This window comes from Dromaius novaehollandiae, chromosome 15, assembly GCF_036370855.1.
Source record: "Dromaius novaehollandiae isolate bDroNov1 chromosome 15, bDroNov1.hap1, whole genome shotgun sequence".
Classification (NCBI taxonomy): Eukaryota; Metazoa; Chordata; class Aves; order Casuariiformes; family Dromaiidae; genus Dromaius; species Dromaius novaehollandiae.
Window position 1 is genome coordinate 13,894,268 of NC_088112.1, and position 18,668 is coordinate 13,912,935.

General features: G+C 44.4%; 1 protein-coding gene and 1 long non-coding RNA gene across 3 annotated transcripts in view; one reads left to right on the top strand and one right to left on the bottom strand.

Annotated features, from left to right (window-relative positions):
- Nucleotides 1–1,533, top strand: part of UBLCP1 (ubiquitin like domain containing CTD phosphatase 1) — a 13,723-nt gene extending 12,190 nt beyond the window's left edge. For both annotated transcript variants that reach the window (XM_026118648.2, XM_026118647.2), the window contains exon 11: nt 500–1,533. In XM_026118648.2, coding sequence (XP_025974433.1) covers nt 500–527 — 28 coding nt within the window. In that variant the 3' untranslated portion in view covers nt 528–1,533. The remainder of the gene's footprint in view (nt 1–499) is intronic.
- The window catches only part of LOC112994357 (uncharacterized), a 23,766-nt gene extending 6,633 nt beyond the window's left edge, over nt 1–17,133 (bottom strand). Inside the window, exons 1-2 of the long non-coding RNA XR_003261930.2 lie at nt 16,559–17,133; nt 6,776–6,904 (exon numbers count right to left, since the gene is read on the bottom strand). This is a non-coding gene — a long non-coding RNA (uncharacterized LOC112994357). The remainder of the gene's footprint in view (nt 1–6,775; nt 6,905–16,558) is intronic.
- Between the last annotated feature and the right edge of the window lie 1,535 nt (nt 17,134–18,668).

Genomic DNA, 18,668 nt, shown 5'->3' on the forward strand with positions numbered 1-18,668 from the left:
AAAACTATGAGATCAGATAACAAGCATTTTTAGAGTAACTCAGATTCTCTAAAGAAACTAGTAGAGGACTGTTCTTGTCATATTTTGCTGAATGGCTGTTCATTATAGTCTTAAATTTATTTGAAGGGGTCCCATATTTAACAGGCATTTTTATCTTAAAAGATGTAATAGCTAATTTTCAACTGATGTAATTTTCAACCCCTTAGAATCAAACGTGTGCATTTGCTCTCCCCTTTTTTTAAAAAAAAGAAGCATAATACAGCTTAATTACAAACATGGCATTGAATGACTGTAAGATAACCTATCATGTAATTGAAAGAATGTTGAAATGAAGTAGCAAAATCATAAATACTATTGATCGTAGTCCTGATTTTTTGTCTATTAATAAAGGACTTGCTATTGAGAAAAGAAAGTAGATTCATAGGTTAGGCTTATAAAAAGTATTATGTATTTGTGCTTACCTCTTTCTTGTTTAAAACTGTATTTTTGTTTCTTTCAGGTATCTTTCAAAGAAGCAAGGACAATAACACTAATAAAATTGTATGGCACTGAATTGAAGGGAACATAACTAAGATCATTGGACTTTTCCTTGCTTTTACGCTAGATATAATAGTGCTGGACACTGGATCCAATGCCAGAATGACTGCTATACTTGGTCTTCCAGTTGGTTGGTTGTGGGTTGTTTTTTTTTAAAAAAGATCACAGCAATAAGCTCAAAGTGGGAGAAACAAGTCAGTTACTTTTTCTTGCATTCAGTTCTGGTGTTACTACTTAAAATACTTTCCTCTCCTTTGCTACCAAAATACAACCATAACCATTAAAGACCAAAATCATTCTGAAACTAGAAAAAAAATATTTAGACCAAAAAAGTTGAGTAAGGAGCCAGCCTTGGCAGTGTATGAATTGTATGAGCCCTCTCTTCCCTCCATCTTTAGAAACAGTCTCCCTCTCCCATTCCAGTATTTAAGTCTATAAATTACAAGTTGTCTAAGTTTGGTATGTATTAGTATGTCAGTGTTTCTCTGTGCAAGAAGGTAAGATGGAAAAATACCACCTCTGTGGCCAATTTACCCCAATGTCAGAACTTGTACTATAAAGCAGTGTTTACTGGAAAACAAGGGATTGAAGTTTGAGGGAGAGAAATCTAGTCCTACTTGGTAAGTGAAAAGCAGTCTACCTGAAAAAGAAAAATTCTCTTATGTCAGATAAAGGGTTTAAACCTCAGATGGGAGAGTCATGTTCCTAACAAAGCATGAACAAAAACCCTTGTTCTCTTCTAGCTAAATCTTGTCAAAGTGCAAACACTGTGTTTAAATACAATATTCAGCCATACTGTTCTTAAAATATCATTTACTTGCGCTGCTTATGCCTGCACTATAGAAGTGTGATGTGACTGCTGTTTGGCATTACCGACAGTTGTGCATTATGCAGTTCATGTATTTGAAAGAAGACTGACCCTTTCAAATAAAAATGGGATATATTGTTCTTAAGGAACTATAGCAGTTGTGTAAATAATAAATGCCTTTTTCATAATTTGTGTCCTGTGTTGTTTTAAATATGTGATTTGCATAATAGAGAAGCTATCAATAAACTTAATTTTGATCTTTTTTTTTTTTTGATTCCATAGATGCTGATTTTGTATTAGTTGTTAAAGTAAGAGACTGGTATGTGCCACTGCAGATTAGGGCAGTGGTGTTGAATACTGAAACACCTAGCTGCTGTGGAAGGGAACCTTGACAGCAAGTGTCAAAATGTCAAGACAGCAGACACAAATGAGCTGTTAAGATGAGCATGTTATGCTCTGGCTGAATGACCTGTCAGAAAATATACAGTTTTTAACAGTTCTTCATAGTTTAGTAACAACTCAAGCTGCATTTAAACTAGTAAACCAGAAATCAGATATGTTAAAAAAAAAAAAAAAAAAAAAAATCCTTGTTTCAGGTAAATACGGAGGGTGAATATCTTACATGGTGTCTCTTAGAGCTGGTTTCTGAACTAAAAATTTGACTTGCTCATGTACTTGCAGTACAGATACACTTTCTGAAGTTTGAAAATTCATCCTGTACCTGGATAGGTTGCAGTAGTACGGGAATATAGGGCTGATACATGAAGTATGGAAATACCTTTCAACTTAAAGAATGCCAAGGGGTTGCAGTGGCATCACCTCTAGGATGTATTATGCCAGCCAGATGGAGGGAACACAAAAATGAGAGGGGAAAGCTGTATTTAAACATGTGCTTGTACCTTTTTGTTTGCAAGTTGACATGCAAACAGAAATTTTATAGTGAAAAAGTGATATTCTCTTCTTTTGCTTTATAGAAAGCACAGGGAAAAAAGATTTTTAATTTCAGTGACATCAGGATTTTATCCTAGAATTTTAAATTATCTGCTAATCTGAGACAGATACACACTCCTCTTTCAAATGTCTTGTAAACCGAAGTGGAAAACAGTGGTTTGGGGGTGGTGATAACTCATAGCTGTTTTTCTGTTTGAAGACTAGTCTGCAATTTGGATAGTTCTGCAAATGAAATCTGTATTTTAGTGGCTATCTTGTGGAAACACTACAGTAATTTATTTGGCTGAGAGATTATCAAAGTTTGTAAAGTCATGAAGTTGTGAATAAGGTAAAAGCAGAACTGCTGTTCACCATACCTCACAATACTGGAACAAGGAGTCACTTACTCATAGAAAGGCTTAAAACTGGTGAGAGAGGCAGGTAATGCTCTTTTGGAATTCATTGCCACAGTTGGTTGTGGATGCAGGGGCTAGCAGCAGGTTCAAAAGGAAATTAGACAACTTCACGGACATGAAGTCCATAGTCAGATGCTAAAAATAGTCTGGGAAGTTTTCTCTAATACCCTTAATACAAAAATTGTGGATGTTCAGAAAAAGCGTGAATCACAGATATAGGCCAGCAGCCTCTCCCTAAATTCCATACCCTTTAACCACTGCTGGGAACTGGGTCCTATTCATAGTAGGTGACTTTTTAGGCTGTGCTTACAAAACTCTAGCACATCACAGGATTCTGTGCCAAACTATCAGGCTTTAGAATAGCTGCAAAAATGATTACTTTTCTGCTTCGCTAAAAAATAGCGTATTTACTGCTCAAATTCAGAGACAGTTACCTCTACTGATGTTTTGTTCCCTTTTTGAGAGGAAAGACAGTTTTGACCTACTTGTACTTCCAAAGTGAAATTAAGCCTTAGGAATAAGTACCAAGAGCTAAGCTTAACGCCATTAAGCTCCTCATTAATGTTATTTCCTCTTAAATTACATTAAGGTCTCTAAGAAGTCTTTGATCAGTGGCAGCTTCAGCCATCTCTGTTAAAAGAAATAGGATTAAAACATAATCAAAGGGAGGGAGCACGACTTAATTTTAAAGATCAGAACAATTCTGTGAAACTCTGGAGAGGCGTTAAATGGAGTAGCCTGCAGTTTCCCAAACATTTTCCCGTGTCTGAGGGGCCGTCCTGGACTCCCACTACATGTCAAGTGTTTTGTACATTGTTCTGTCTGATTATTCATACCAAAAGAGACAGTCCGTTTAAAAATGAAGTTCTCTAAGCTCTGGATATTTGACAGCTCTGATGCCTCGCTGTGGCGTGCGTGCTCATAACTGGAGTTACAAAGAGTGACAGCCGGAGCCAGGAACGGAACTGCAGATTCAGCTCCACAAACCTTGCTGCAAGACTGTGAAATTTACAGCTAGTTGCCAGCGTTATTCCTGACTTGACGTGTGATTGACAGCAAGTGGATGCCAAAGGGTTTAACACAATTTTCCACTCTGTCTATCCAGGATGTATTGAGACTGATGTGAGGAGTTCTGAATACTATCTTGGTACCAGTAAGATGAAGTCCAGGTAGAAGACTGTGTTCAGCTACTCAAAAGAGGCAAGGTCTAGAAGAACTGCCTCACAGCTAAAGACTTGAACAATTTCAGTTTGTTTAGGTTTTTCCAGAGAATGGTGGAAAATGGCTATCATTTGATTACAGTACTAAGTTTGACTCTCTCGACTCCTAGCTTTATCTGCTGGACCATACTGTCTACTTTAGACCTTTATTTCCCAGCCCAGCTGTTCCAGATCACCTACACCACAATGCCTAATTCTCTTTCTGCTCCCTGGAAGTTATGTGAGGCTTTGATCTCATCATTCATATATGAGCCCTTTTCTGATGATGTTTTATAGCAGATGGTTTAAAAATGAGCTATTTATATACTGATGAGCTTTCTCTTGTATCCCTGAGCTTCATTATTTATGGCTTACTTATGAAATTTGTCCATCTCTGGAAATGCTGTAATGCTGCTTTGATACCGTGAGCATGTTGGATGTTCATTTGGTTCTCAGGAGTCTGTGCAGACCTCGACATGTTTCCTTGTCACACACAGACATGTACAACACCATGGCACCAATTTCTGTCTCTCCTAGCAAATAGATTTCCCACCAATTCTTCTTCTGTTAAGAAATAATAGTGGAAAGTCAAAAGCAGCTTGTTCTCAAATTCTATAATGTTCTTAGTACTATGGGTGGGGTGGTAGGCACAAAGTGCATCATTAACACTTAATTGAAATTTAGTTTTTTCTTTCCAGTTGTCCAGTTGGAATGGTAAGTGCACCCACTCTACTCACACACCACCAGTTCTAAAGATGTTTATACACCAGAACTCAGCATCCCTTTCATTCCCACCACGGTAAGGACCAGAGTTGGCTGCAGCCACTGTGCAAGGTACTATGCGACCTGGAGTGAGGCCTGCATGGTCGTGGGTACTGGGTGGTGTCCCCTCCTTCCCTTGTGACATCCTGGAGGGTTTTGACTTGGGCAACATGAAACACTGCCAGGTTAATGCACCATGTTTATAGTGACTAAATATCTTCACCTGTGGTGTTAAAAATTTCATATGTAACAGAGCCTTGTTCTTCACTATTTATGCTGTTTTTATGGGGACAGTAAGTCAAACCTGCAGAGCAGAGCATCAGTCAGAAAAGTCATAGTTCAATATGAATGCTCAAGCCAAACATGTCAACCTTCAGATTTGACTGGGATTTTCATCCCCAGCTGTCTGAGCTAGCATTTTGTTCTACTCACTGCAAGGTCAGTCCCTGCATTTTAAGTTGAATCTGCCATGTATTTTCCTAAACATAGACCGCAAAGTCAGATGGTTTTGCGGAGTGGCTGATTCACAGGGATAGTCAGAAAAAATTTTTAGGTTGTTTAGTATTGGAGGGAAACATCCACAGATTAAAAAAAAAAAAAAATTTTTGGCTGACACCTAGTAACACTGTAGTCAGAAAACCTCCTTCCTGCTTCCACCCCGCCCCCCTTTTTTTTTTTTAAGTGGTCTGGAATTTTTCCCTCGTTTCTTAAAAGCTTTTTCATGTGGATTTATATCACATCTCTTAATTTGCGCATTATTGGCATAGTGGACACTAAATGCTCCCTAGGAAACAGTGTGTTCCGACACTGTAGTGACAGAGTGCTTTGATAGCTTCACATTGTAAGTTATTGATGTGTTACAAGCTAATAGCTCCTTTGGTAAGCATCTAACTTTATTCCTCAGGCATTACCCTCTAGTTTGAGTCATACTGGAAAAACAAATTGTGGCACAGGAGGAATAATGTTAATAATTTAACAACTTTTAATAAAACATTAAAAGATATTCTGCTTCTTAGGCCAAACTAAGATGTCTGTAGAATTTTGTTTTGCAAGGCTTATTAGTTCTTTATCCTGCTTTCTATATTCATTCCATGTTTCATTACATACAAGGGCATGCAAGGTTTCTGAGCAGCGAAAATTGCAATCACCAGTTTAGTAGGTAAGCATGAGCAGAATTTCAAGCACACACAAAGCACAACTGATGCCAGTGTGACTTTTGGGCCCCACTGCTGTCCTGATGATGGATAGTTCCTTAAATCAGGACAAAAATGAACACATTTTGAAACATTAAGGGTATTAACTGCTTCAGTGATGAAAAATTTTTCAATGATAAAGTGATAGTATTTTTTAAAGAGAAGTTATGATGAAGTGGCTTTTAATAAAGCTGATTAGTCCCTTGCAGATGTGTCTGGACATCACAGTTATGGACCAAGGCCTTTTTCTGTGACAAACATGGTCACATTAAAAACTAAAAATGTTGTGTCTAACACTTTAAAAGGAAGAAATTCTGAACTGTAGATAAAGGTAGGCTTGTAATGAGGTCTGAGCAATATGCCCTCCCCACCATGAATAGTAAATTAATTGAGATGCACACATTCAGAAGGTACATTAGGCTACTTTGATTTGAATTTAGGGAAAGAGTTACAGATGGAAGAAAAAAGGGTAAATTTTTTAAAGCAGTCAGTGTTTTAAATTGACTCGAAAGTCAGTGTTTTAAATTGACAGTTTGTTTTGAGTGCACATTTTCACTTTAAAGTAATTTTAAGAGTTCAAATAACTTAAAATAAAATTCTTTTCCTTAATCTGAAGTGATCACTTTGGCTGGTTTACTGAAAAATATCCAAGAACAAAATCTCCAAAAGATATTCACTTTAGGTTGACCAAAACTCAGTAAATTCAGTGGTGGCAAAACAAACCCTTCCTAAACTTAAATACAGCGTATAGTTTCATGGAATTTAAATGCACTCTTGCAACACTGAAGCGGTGCTGTTGCAGCTGCTAAAACTGTGAATTCGGAGTTTATTGCTTACGCTTGTTACAGCAACTCCTGACAGGCAGCCTGTCAATTTAAATTCTATTTTTAACTTAGGGATGCTATAAAATATTTGTCCAGTTATACTTACGTCATCAAGGTGAAGTCATTCATCACATGTAGAAACAAGGAAGACTTGCCAGCGTGCGTATGCTGAGAACCCCGCAGCTCGGTGCCAGTCCAGAAATCTCCTCTCGGTGCTGGGAGCCCGGCTGCATGGCTGGGCAGCAGAGATAAGGGCAGAGGCAGTGAGTTACAGGGAGACTGACAGGAGAGCAACACTAGTCCTTATCTCTGCTCGCGCTGGTTAGCCCAGCACACAGTGTGCAGGGGGTACAGGCAGCAGGCAAGACGGAAACATCAAAAGGCACAATAGATCTTGTGAGATTAACATATAAAATCCCTTAATGGATATGTAGGCAACCCTGATAATTACAAGTCCACAGAGCATGACTCGGTCGAGTATGGGGCATGCTCCCAGAAACTACGGAAGGGGAGAAAAATCACAGCAATTACCCTCAAGGAGACTTGAATCAGGCCAGAGACCAGCAATAGCACTAAACCATCAGATGTTATTTAGCCAGCAAGCAGGGCAAAGGGAGACCTGTAGGCAGGGTTCCCAGCCTCTCTTCTGGTTGATATTTCATAAAGATCAGTTGAGCTTTACACTCCCTTCCCACCTTGCTCTTCCAGAGGGTTGAGCAGAAGTTGTGGGCTGCGCACAGGACAAGGACCATGGCTAAGTGCTAAGGCCGGGAAGGAAACCAGACAGGAGCTTTTGAGCTAAAGCTTTTGTCAGAGCCAATTAACATGCAAGGGCTGGATTGTAACAGCTTTACAGGAGTGGGAGACAGCAGAGTGACCTTATCTCACCTAGCAGAGACTACACCAGGCAGGGCGTTCACACAGCCAATATGCAGAACAGCCCCTCCATCCCTACAACAAGAACCTGGCAGCAACGAACATATGTACTCAGACTGTTCCTTGGCACATAGATCAGTACTGTTCTCCTGTTCCCTAATGGAGATGGAACATAGGGGGACAGCAGGACTTACCCAAGACCACGAAAATATGCCTTGAAAGCAGAGTGAGGCTGGAGGTGCCTCATAGGTCAATGCTGTCCTGCCTCCCCTCAGTCCCTGCTCATGCAAGGGGGTATACATCCCTCCGCAGGGCACAGTAGCTGGGCAGAGGGGTCCATACCCACAGTCATGCCCTAGAGCAGAGTGGATACCCATCTCCCCACAATCAGCATTTCAGCCTTTCACACGCATATCCAGAGCCTGAGACCCTCTACTGCTAAATGCAGACTAAAGCCACGAGAACAAAATCCTCAAGGCTGATCTCCAGAAAGACTCATGCTCACTGTGACTCCCAGTCTGTGTTTTGGGTGCAGCCACCTCTCTGCCTACAACACAAGGAGAAAAGCCAGTGAAGCCATTTGGGGATCTGCCCCCACATCTCACAGAGCAGGGGACCCCAGTCAGCTAAGGCTTTCTCATGGGACAGTCTGAATTGCTTGAATCAGTCAGTGTTTTTTGCCAGACTACAGTTTGTATGCAAGACTTGAACTTCTGAAAGCCTGCCTGCTGCAGTTTGAGCCATGCCGGCACTTGACCTTTGCTCAGAGCAGCACACGCAGCCACCCCGCAGCGTCTCGCTGTGGGGTTGGAACAGCAGCAGACAGACAGCAGCGCTAAGGTCACCGCCACAGGGCAGGCTGTAGAAACCTGGCTGCCCCATTTCCCAGCTTCCCCATTTGCTGGCACAGTGCTTTTACCAAGAAGCTGCCCTTCTGCCCCAGACACCCTCCCAGTGACCCAATATCTGCCCTTACACCCTGTGCTCCCTCTTTTCAAACATGAAGGCCACACACAGCTCTTACATTTCCATTACCTTTTCATCAACACTGCAGTGAGAGTCACAGCAAGGCCAGGAAGCTCAAGTGCTCTTCATTTTTTCAAATCATCCATTTCCATTTGTTATCCATTTGCTAAGAGCAGGAGTTTTAAGGCTCACCTCTAATTATACCTTATCATGCATCCTCTCTCAACAGCACAGATCTGCTTCCAAGTGGAAGGGAGGCTTGACTCGTCAAACCTGAATGTTTGAAATGCATACAAGCACACAGGTTGGCTACACTAATCTTCACTATCCCACAGGAGAGAGGGTCAGCTTACTGAATTTAACTTTAGGCAAAAAGAATCAAAGCTTCCCCCAAACTCTGTTTGAGCAGTAAGGATGCTCTCATATTTTATGTAGCATGAGGGTAGGTGCAGCTGCATCAGTGCTTTTCCCTTCCAGATTCAGCTGATCAAACAGCTTTTCACCTCTGAAGGCTGTCTGCATTTCTAGAGTTCTCAGTCCGCCCATATATAACTACAGCTCACGGTACTCCTGGAGGTTTCTGCTCCTTAAATTTTCTTTTATCCCTATCCTATATGGACTTCCATTTTCCTGAAAGGTGAAAGAGAATTTATGAGTATTTCTTCCAGAATATATTTTCTTGTAAGATCACTATAAAAATCAAATTAAAAAGCAAAACATGGGCTGCATATTACAGGACATTCACCACTATCCTTTTTGCAATAAAGGCTCCCTGCCACTCTCTTCCCCTGTAGGAAGGGGGATCTTCTTTCTGTGATAACAATAGCAGTGACAGCTCCCCAGGAGCCATCCCAGCTGTGTCATTGTTTCTCTTCCAAGGCTCTACCAGGGGAGCTCAGCAGTATCTGCCAGGGGGTCTGCCACAAAGTCCCAGTTTGAAAAATTACTGTATGCAGCTATTGTTATAGTGAAATCAACAGCAAAACTCTGACATTAAAAATGCAAGTCCTGGTGTTACCAGCCATGGTAAAGGACAGAGTGACCCTGCTGCAGCAGGACTGCATAGTCTGTCCATGCTGTCTAGAAAGCTCCCTGGTGTTCAGCCCTGCTAAAATACCAAGTGTTCTTGCTTGCATTGATCCAGTACCTCCCCATACACCTGGGAACAGAGTCCCATATTCAAAGAGGAGGAGTATGGACTAACTTCTCTCATTGACTCTTGACATACCTACTCTATAGCCTACTGTCAGGCTTCCAAATAAGCATCACCATCTCCCCTGCAGCTCTTTACATAGGGTGAGCTCCCCATAGTCACCCACAGTCCTCTTGCCAAAAACATGGCCACAGTTGGTCTGTGGATGGGCTGCGCATGATCTCTCCCACCATGACCCTAGTCTCCCTGTACTCCCTTGTCCAGCTGTATCCATCTTATGTCTTATGCTGTAGGCTCTCCAGAACAGAGACCATTTCCTAGAGCCCAAAACTGGGGCATACAATAGGTATCACAACTAATGGGTAAAGCTTTGTGGAGCAGTCATCCATGCTCCTGAAATATCATGTTAAAATGGGCTGCGAGTAGTTGCTAGCTGCTCCAGGGGGTCGATGGGGATGGCAGAGGTCAGGCTGACCAGGGTGGAACAGACACACACACCCACAAGAGCCCTTGCTCTAATTCATGATTCCCTCCCACCAAAAAGCCTGGGAGGAGGAGCAGCATCTCTCATGCCAAAGATACCTGAAATGAGAAACTGCTCGCTTCCCAGGAGAAACATCCCTCAATACTGAGGCCTCCCTGATGGGGAGCAGGGTAGTCACAGCCTCTTTCAAGGCAGGGCTGATGCCAACAGGAGAGCTGAAACATTAGAGTAATTGGAGCAACTGGAGCAACCGAAGCCTATGAAGGCAGGAATGAAGACTGTTATCAGAGCTTGGCGAGAGGGTCACATTTTTGCCTTAGCACCAGTGAGGTCTGTCAAGCTCCTGGAGCTACTGCAAATGTGTGTTGTGACCCAGAGCTAATCAGACTTGCAAACGAAACAGGGCCTGGGATTTAGTCCACTGGAAATGTTTGCCACCTGGACTACATCACCCTGGATTCCCCAGAAAACAAGTTAGCTCTTATATTTTTGAGTTTCTCAGCCTTTGGGGTCTCCTTGAATCATGATTTTGAGCTCTTTTTATTATCTCAGATGTTAATATATCAGAGATAGTATCTTTTTATTATCCAGACACACTGGAGGCTGAACCACATGGAATAGACACAGCAGCTTTGATAAAAACCACTCGATCTGTAGCAGCATCCAGTGTCTGTCATTGGTACTGCGCTTTCCCTCCTCCACTGCTCTGCAACTTGCTCACACAAGGAAGAGCATCAGCAATCCATCAGGCTTTGGAGAGGCAATGCCAAGCCCTAGACCGTGCCAGACAGTTAGCTGAGCCTGGACAGGCCACCAAGAGACAACAGCAAACTGCAGAGCACCCTCTGCAGCAGCACATCGTCCAAGACCCTGTCAGCATAGAGCAGGCCTGTGCTGGCTCAACAGCTGTGCAGCACCATACCTGCTCAGCACTCCAATATAAGGGTAAGAAATCGCTTTCTTGCTTGTCATGGAATTAACAGAGGGAAAGAGCTTTAGCAAGGTGAAGCCCAAGACTCCTTCACAGCAGAACTCAGTGAAAAGTGGAGAGAACATGCCATGCCTGGAGTCCACCCCACCAATGATAAATCACAGCATTTGAACCCAGCAACAGACCGACACCCAGCAACAGACCCAGAGGAGTCCTGCTCATCTCACTGCCTGCCTCTCTCCAGCCTCAATTTTTTTTCTTCCAGGGTCAGTAGGACAGGTGAGCTGCATCCTGCAGAAGATAGCAGCACATGCAGTCTCAGACAGAGGGAGTCACTGATGAGTGATACTTTTATTTATTGTATCAAAGGGACCTGCTGTCACTGCCTCCTGTGACTGAACCCTTTGAAAGGTGACTGGCCCTGCATGAGGGATGGTGCCTCACCCTGCAAGGGCATTGGGAACATGCTCAGAGCACCATGCCTCAACAGTGGTCTCAGAGGAGAGGAGAACAGTTGCCTGTAGGCAGAGCTGAGGCATGAGTAAAAAATAAATAAATAATAATTACTAGGATAGCATGCAACACCAGTGGCTCTTTGCCTTGTGTGCACTAAAGTGAATTTCTGTTGATGTCATTGATTGCAAGAACAGACTAAAACAGACACCCATCCTGAAGAGAGCAGGTGCTTGTGTGCAATCTCAGGACTTTTGAGTCTCTGAGGATGAATAGCTTCACTGTAGTTTATGCATAATACTGCTGTTAGCACCCCTAACTATGCAGGGTTTGGCAATTAAAACCAGCTGAGTCTAGGCCACCACTGCAGAGCATTAGGATTACAAGAAGGCATTAGCTCTTTTCAGCAAAGCTGACTTGCTCCCAGAGGTTGTTGCAAAGGGGACATGATGGCCCCTTGCCAAAATGCACCTGTGCAGCAAGGACCAGAGCAGAGCCTCAGCCCAGCTGGAGTGCATCCAGCTCCCAGAGGCAGGGGTGCTGTGTTGCACAGCCCTCCCTGACATGTGTCGGTCAGTCACAAGAGGGAGCCCAATACCTGGGAACGAGCAGGACTCCCAGGATTACATCCTCCCTTACTGGTCCTCCCAGCAGAAGTGCCCTGGGCAGCACTGCTCCAGTATGGTACAGGGCACAACAAAGGTGACCTTTTGATGCCCCTTCTAGCCCCTTTAATATGGCCTTATCAGAAAGATTGACTGGTTGTAACTGTGAATAAGGATTAGGGTATATCTAGAAATGGTGGATAACAAAAATCCCTGTATTTACAGGGCAGGGCCTGAGCATGGAAGAGAAAAACAGAGCAGTTCATGCTTTTATCATACATGACTCCACAAAAATCACCCTCCCAAAGAAAGCCAGAACTGTTACAGACAGCCTTTGCTAAAAATAACATTCCTGCTAAAATAGGAACATTTATGCTCATGCCTAATTCACTGAGCAACCTTACCCCAGAAAGAGATGCACTGTACACAACAGCACCACTATCTTCTCTTAGATTTCTAGAAAAGACTTACACCACAAGCTGAATGCAAGTTCACACCCTGCTTGTTACTAGGCCCAGTGCTATTGCTTGGGACCAGTCCCAGGTTGGTCAAGGCTGCTCTCCAGACCTAGCAGCAGCACATATTTAACCTTATCTTTCAAGACTTGACTGAGGCTCTGTCAAAGCCCTGCTCCCTCCAGAGACCCCAGCAGCTGGCCTTATTGAAGCTCTGGCCCTGCACAGGTGCTGAGTATCCCAGAGCCAAACAGATACCTGTAAACCACATCCCCTCATCCCTGAGGCCTTAAAAAAAAAAGCAACTCCTTATATGAGACCTGTCTTTCTATAGAATTACATCCTATGACATCCCCTGTTTTCTTTCCTTATGGTGGTAACCCTTGTCTCCTACATACATTTTAGAAACCTTCCCCAGCAGTTTCAGAGCAGCCTTACAAGATATCAACCCCAGCAACAGTTACTGCAAATAATTCTACAAGATGCTCCTGAAACACACTGCATATTACAGAGAAAAAACAAAACCTCCCACCAGCAGACCAAAGTCCTCACCCTCCTATTGCTCCAGAATCAGTGGGGTAGGGATGGGGGTGTGTGTGGGGGGCTAAATACTCCTTCTGGGCTCCTATTTAAGTCCATCAGCTGAGATGAGGGGGATTGTCAGCTGATTCACAGCATCTGGGAGTCATTTCATCTCAGAGCAGGCTCTCAGCTGCTCTCTCTAATCCTTAAGGGATCCCCCTGCTGCGCTCTGTAACTGTCACTATCCACATCTTTTCAGTGCCCTGCAATACTCCAGCACTTCTTCCACATATACTCTGAGCAATCCCTTTCCTTTGGCCTAGCTCAGCTTTACCTCCCATATCCAGTTTTGGGCCCCTAGTACAGGAAAGACATTGACAGACTGGAATGGGTTCAGTGGACAGCTTCCAAGGTGGTTGGGGCTGGAGCATTTTTCTTTTGAGGAGAGGCTGAGGGATCTGGGCTTATTCAGCCTCGTGAAGAGACAGCTTTAGGGGGACTTAATACAGCTTTTCAGTACCTGCAAGGAGGTTACTTAGCAGATGGAGCAAAGCTCTTCATGGAGATGCATGGTTGGAGGACAAGAGAGAGTGCCTATTACAAGAGACTGGATATAAGGAAAAACTTCTTCACTGTGATGATAGCCAAGTTTTGGGACAGGATGCCCCCAGAGGCTCTGTTTCTCTATCCTTGGAGGCTTTCAAGACCAGAATGGATAAAGTCCTGAGCAACCCTATCTGACCTCAGAGCTGACCCTGCTTTGAGCAGGAGGTTGGCCTAGAGACCTCCTTAGGTCCCTTCAAACCTGAATTATCCTCTGATCCAGATCAGCTACTCCCAGGGAAAAGTGGGTGAACTGTAATGACTACCAAATCCAGGGCTTCCTCACCAGCCTGGCTGTGGGAACCCTACAATCAGCCCTGCCACCCTGGGATGGTCCTGTGGCAGCTAGAAAAGCTTTGTCAAACACTGTGACGGTCAAAGGAAAAAGTAGGACAGAGTATTCAACTGAATTGCAACAGACACACATGCCTGTGCAGGGGGAGGAGGAGGGAGTGGAGGATCACACGTGTTAGATGGGCCAAGAGCCTGGACACAATAACGTATCAGCTGCATGACCAACAGAGTGAAGCTGCGAGATGGAAATCTATCCTTTCCTTCCACCATGTGCATAGCCTGGTCACGGGAGGGTGCTCAGCTGTGAGCAACATGTTTCTTTCAATAAGAGCAACCATGCACAAATGTAATTCTTCCATTATTTTAACTGAAGAGGCAGAATGAGTCAGACACAGGGCCCTGACTATGCTGCAGGTGGCAGGTCTGAGCAGGTGCAGTGGCCTCAGCTCAGTGGACCAAACAGACTGTGTGGATGCTCCAGATGCTGGGGCAGCCCCTGCTCCAGTCTCTACACTATGGCTGAGGTCCCCCCCTAGGGAAAGAAAGGGCTGTGAAGATGTTTGTGTTATCTAACAGAAAAGAGATCTCAAGTGTATTATTGACTCACCCACCTTTCAAAGCTGTAAAAAAAAAAAAACAACCCAAAAAACCAAAAAACACAACACAACTTAAAAGTTCGAGGAAGGAATCAAGGAAAAAATAACGGACAAGAGTTTGATTTCTAAGCTTTGGTATGTTTAAAGCCAAGAAGGCAGCTAGTCACAGCTGTGATTTCAGTCTGGACAGCCTGTGACCACTGCTGTGGCCCTACTTTGTCACTGGCATTCATCAGTCTTGCTGAGAAAGTGAACACTGTGCACTGAAACCAAAGCGAAAGAGCCTGGCACAGGCAAAGCTCACTGTCATCTCAGTTAACCAGTACGGATGTGCCTGCACCCTGCCCACTCAGCTGGAAGGACGAATCATGACAGAAGGTGTTCGTCTGATGCAACACTTCCTCCCTTGGCCTGTTCTTGGGGAAAAAATTTTATCAGCTTTGGGAAGTTTCCCCACTATGGGAAATCATCTCCTGAAAGGCATACGAGGCTCTCCTGGCACTTGTGTCACAGTTCAGAGGACAGAAGCAAGGTCTGTCATCCTCAGTGCAATATAAGATTGCGGGGAGGGCTGGGTTAGACAAGCATCCCCAGTGAACTAAACCAAAACCCCAGGGGTGCGGTGGTTTGCTGCTCACCGGTCTCAGCATGTGACAAGTTCTCTTTCACACAGTCAGATGGCACTTCTGCAGATCCCTTTGCTCCTGGTGACAGCCACCCAGCTTCTCTGACTCACACGCTTTCCAAGAAGTGCTCAATTTTCACTACAACACAAGTCGTAGAGTAGGACCACACTGCACGCATTCCATGCTGGTAGCAAGCTGGATGTCGCATTCCCTAAACCTGAAGGGGACAGGTCTTGGGAAAGGCCTACAGCCAGGATAACCGTCCAGGGAATATTTAATGATCTCTTGGACCTAGGATTAAATGAAATTCCCATGAAATCTGTTTTAGACTGGACAGTGCAGTCTTTTATGGTCACCATCTCTGGCACATTACAGTCTCACAGAATCAGAGCAGCAGGACCAGGATCAGCAAACTAAGTCACCTTTGACCAAAGTAGCACATGTCGTGAAAGCCCTCCGTTCCCTTTGAAAGTTATTCCAAAACCACACAGATCATACAATTGGGAAGAAACTCCTGGTATTATTTTGCCTTTATGTTTCCATGTGCAATTATGTTCTGTGATTATAATTATTATTAGTGGGTCGATTATTAAGACATGCTTCTGTATTTACCCCATGCCATGAGTCCCCGTGCAGAGAAAGTGCCATAGTCCTTGTCCTTTAGATAAGACAAGATGAGGAGCAGAGCTGTGGACTGCATTAGCCTACAGACAACGGGAAGGACTGGTGAAAAGCAAAGCTAGGCACTCTGCAAGGAGGGGACTCGTGTCTGGGTCTGCTCCAGGGACTTTTAGGCTTTCTACAGAGAACAGTTGGTGGGTTAAAAGCAGAGGAAGGAGAGACGACCTTGGGACACCCTGATCACCAGGTGAGGAGCCGGGCTGCTCCTTCAGCGCTGCCCATCGACCCCAAAGGCGTCTCTGGCAGGGACTGGGGAAGGGGATGCTACAGGCAGGCCTCCAAGCAGAGGAGCATGGGGTGGCAAGGGGAGGAGGAGGAGACGCTGGCAGATGGTGGAGGCAGCCCCGGCATCGGCTGCCCCCTGTGACAGGGGAAGACACCAGGGCACACGCAGGCCATGGTGGCCAGCACCAGGCCCAGCAGGGCCACCGGGCCCCTCCGCGTCTAGAAGGACGAGGCTCAGCTCTGATTCCCGCAAATCCCAACAAGATGGGGCAAAGCGAGCAGGGTCGGAGCATGGCTCTGTCGCTGCCGGACCAGCCCCCTCAGCGCTGCCCCCCGCCACCACCAAGGGGACCGACCTGACGGACACCGCGCACTTCCTTTGGGGGACACGGAAAGGGCGGGAACTGGCGAGGTCTCACCTCTGCGGGCCAATTCCGCTGGGCGACCAGGTCTGCAAGGCTAACACACAGTAGCCAGAACAACAAGACAGAGGTGAGGCGTTGCAGGGAAATTCGGTTTCACAGCTTCTCACTTGCTTTCTCTGCTCTTTCAGCACAGATGGTGTAGACGATCATCGAGTCTGTAGAGGTGCAGAGGTGTTTTTGCTATTTGCACTGCAATAGCAAAATACAGAATGATTATTAACTAGTGAAGTCTCAGAGTTTATGCTCTCTTGTGATCTGTCCATGTTATTTCACCCTCCAAATTAAAAAGAATTAGATATCGGAATAGGCTGTGAGATTTTTGGTGTCCCTGAGGGCTATTCCGGGCCATCTCAGGTGTAGCACTGTGTCATCCCCTCCCTTAAAATGTCAGTTGCCATCTTAAAAGCAGGTGTTTCTTCGCTGCTGTGCTCTGAGTACAGTGCTGCTCCAGAGCCACACTACACAGTGGGATCATCATAGGATAACTCAGGTCAGAAAGGACATGAGGAGGTCATCTAGCCCAACCTCCTCTCAGAGCAGGAGGAATGACGAGGAAGGTCTTGCCACTTTCCCAGTCCTTCATGACCACCTTTCCTTGTACAGGAGCCATTTCCTGCTCCCCTTGATCTTACACATGTTCTGGATGTCTTGGTGTTGTGTTTACTAATATGATATCTAAACTGGAAACCGAACAAGTGCGCTTTCCCTGGATGCACAACCTGGGACACGGAGAGGTGCAGTGTTCTTCCTGGAAGAGGCAGCAGATTTTGCAAGAATCCAGTAAGTTATGATGGGAAAACATTAGGTTTAAACACAGCTGATCTGATCAAACTTTGGAAGCAGCCTCCGTTGGGTTTCGCCTGCATGGTTTGACTTGCTGGCTGGATGCATCCTGAACGCTGCCTAGGACATTCACAAAGTGACAAAGGATTTGCCAGAATTGTCATTGCAAACGTGAGTTATCATAAAAGAAGGCAGCATTGGGTGTGCTGAGCGCATTGCTAAGGCCTCTCTGTTTAGACATTGTGCTTCAATTTAGTTCAAAGCAAATGTTGTGATATGATAGGCAAATGCTCAAGCTCTGTCCAAATGAGGTCCAGAGTTCAGATGCTCAGCATTTAGGTGCTTGCAAAGTATGTTGACCCCTGAGGCTCATGATAATATCTAAAGCTCCTTTTGAAAGTTAAATGTTTAACATTAAGAAACTAGTTGCCCATTGATCTGCTGCCAATGCTTTAACAAGGAGATGCCTCAAGTATTTCCCTGTGTGAATTTTGCACAGTGAATGAGGAGAAGCTATAGAGTTTATTTTCTCATGTTCACTCAAAGAAGGATTTTCCAACCAGCATTAAGAAGAGAGAGGGCAGTACTGTGAAAAGTAAAGAAAGGAATAAAGTCTATGATGTGCATTAAAATTTGTAAATAAATACAAGCACTTGCTCCCAGAAAATGAAGGTCTGTGGGTAATTCAGGGAATGTTTATCCTAGAGAAAGGGAGAGGAAGCCCACAGCTTTTCTCCTCCAGGAATTTTTTAAAATTATTGACACTTTGTACAATGTGGTGCTCTTCTAAACAGTATTTATTAGCATGAGAAGCCACTTTGCAACAGGAAACTAATGCTGTTGATAGTCACAGTTTTCAAGACAAAGCATTTCCTTAGACCAAAGAAGAAAGAGCTGCTTTAGAAAGAAAAGCCTCCCTGCTTCTGTCTAGAGCCAGCCTCAACCTGCCACCGTCTTGTTACAGGCTTAATTGGAGCAATATTCCCTAGTCTTCAGATTGCTTGTCTCCGGTTTCCAAAGATGAGACATATGCAGTCATGCTGTTCACTAGCTGTCCTGTCACCCTCCCACAGTAACCTCTGGGAGAGGGAGAGACATGTTTAAGGAGGCTGAGTAAAGGATAAAGAGTCACGCTTTCCCCCACCCTGCAGGATGGGAAGGGTTGCAGGAGGAGCCCAGGTACTACTTGGCTGGCTGGCAGGCATGTGCCAATTTGTCAGGTGGGACTGGGTGGAAGAGCTAGGGCTACCGCATAAGAGAAGACAGAGCTCCATGGGAAACCAGTGGAATCGTTGCTTGTACCAAAGAATTGTGCTGAGTT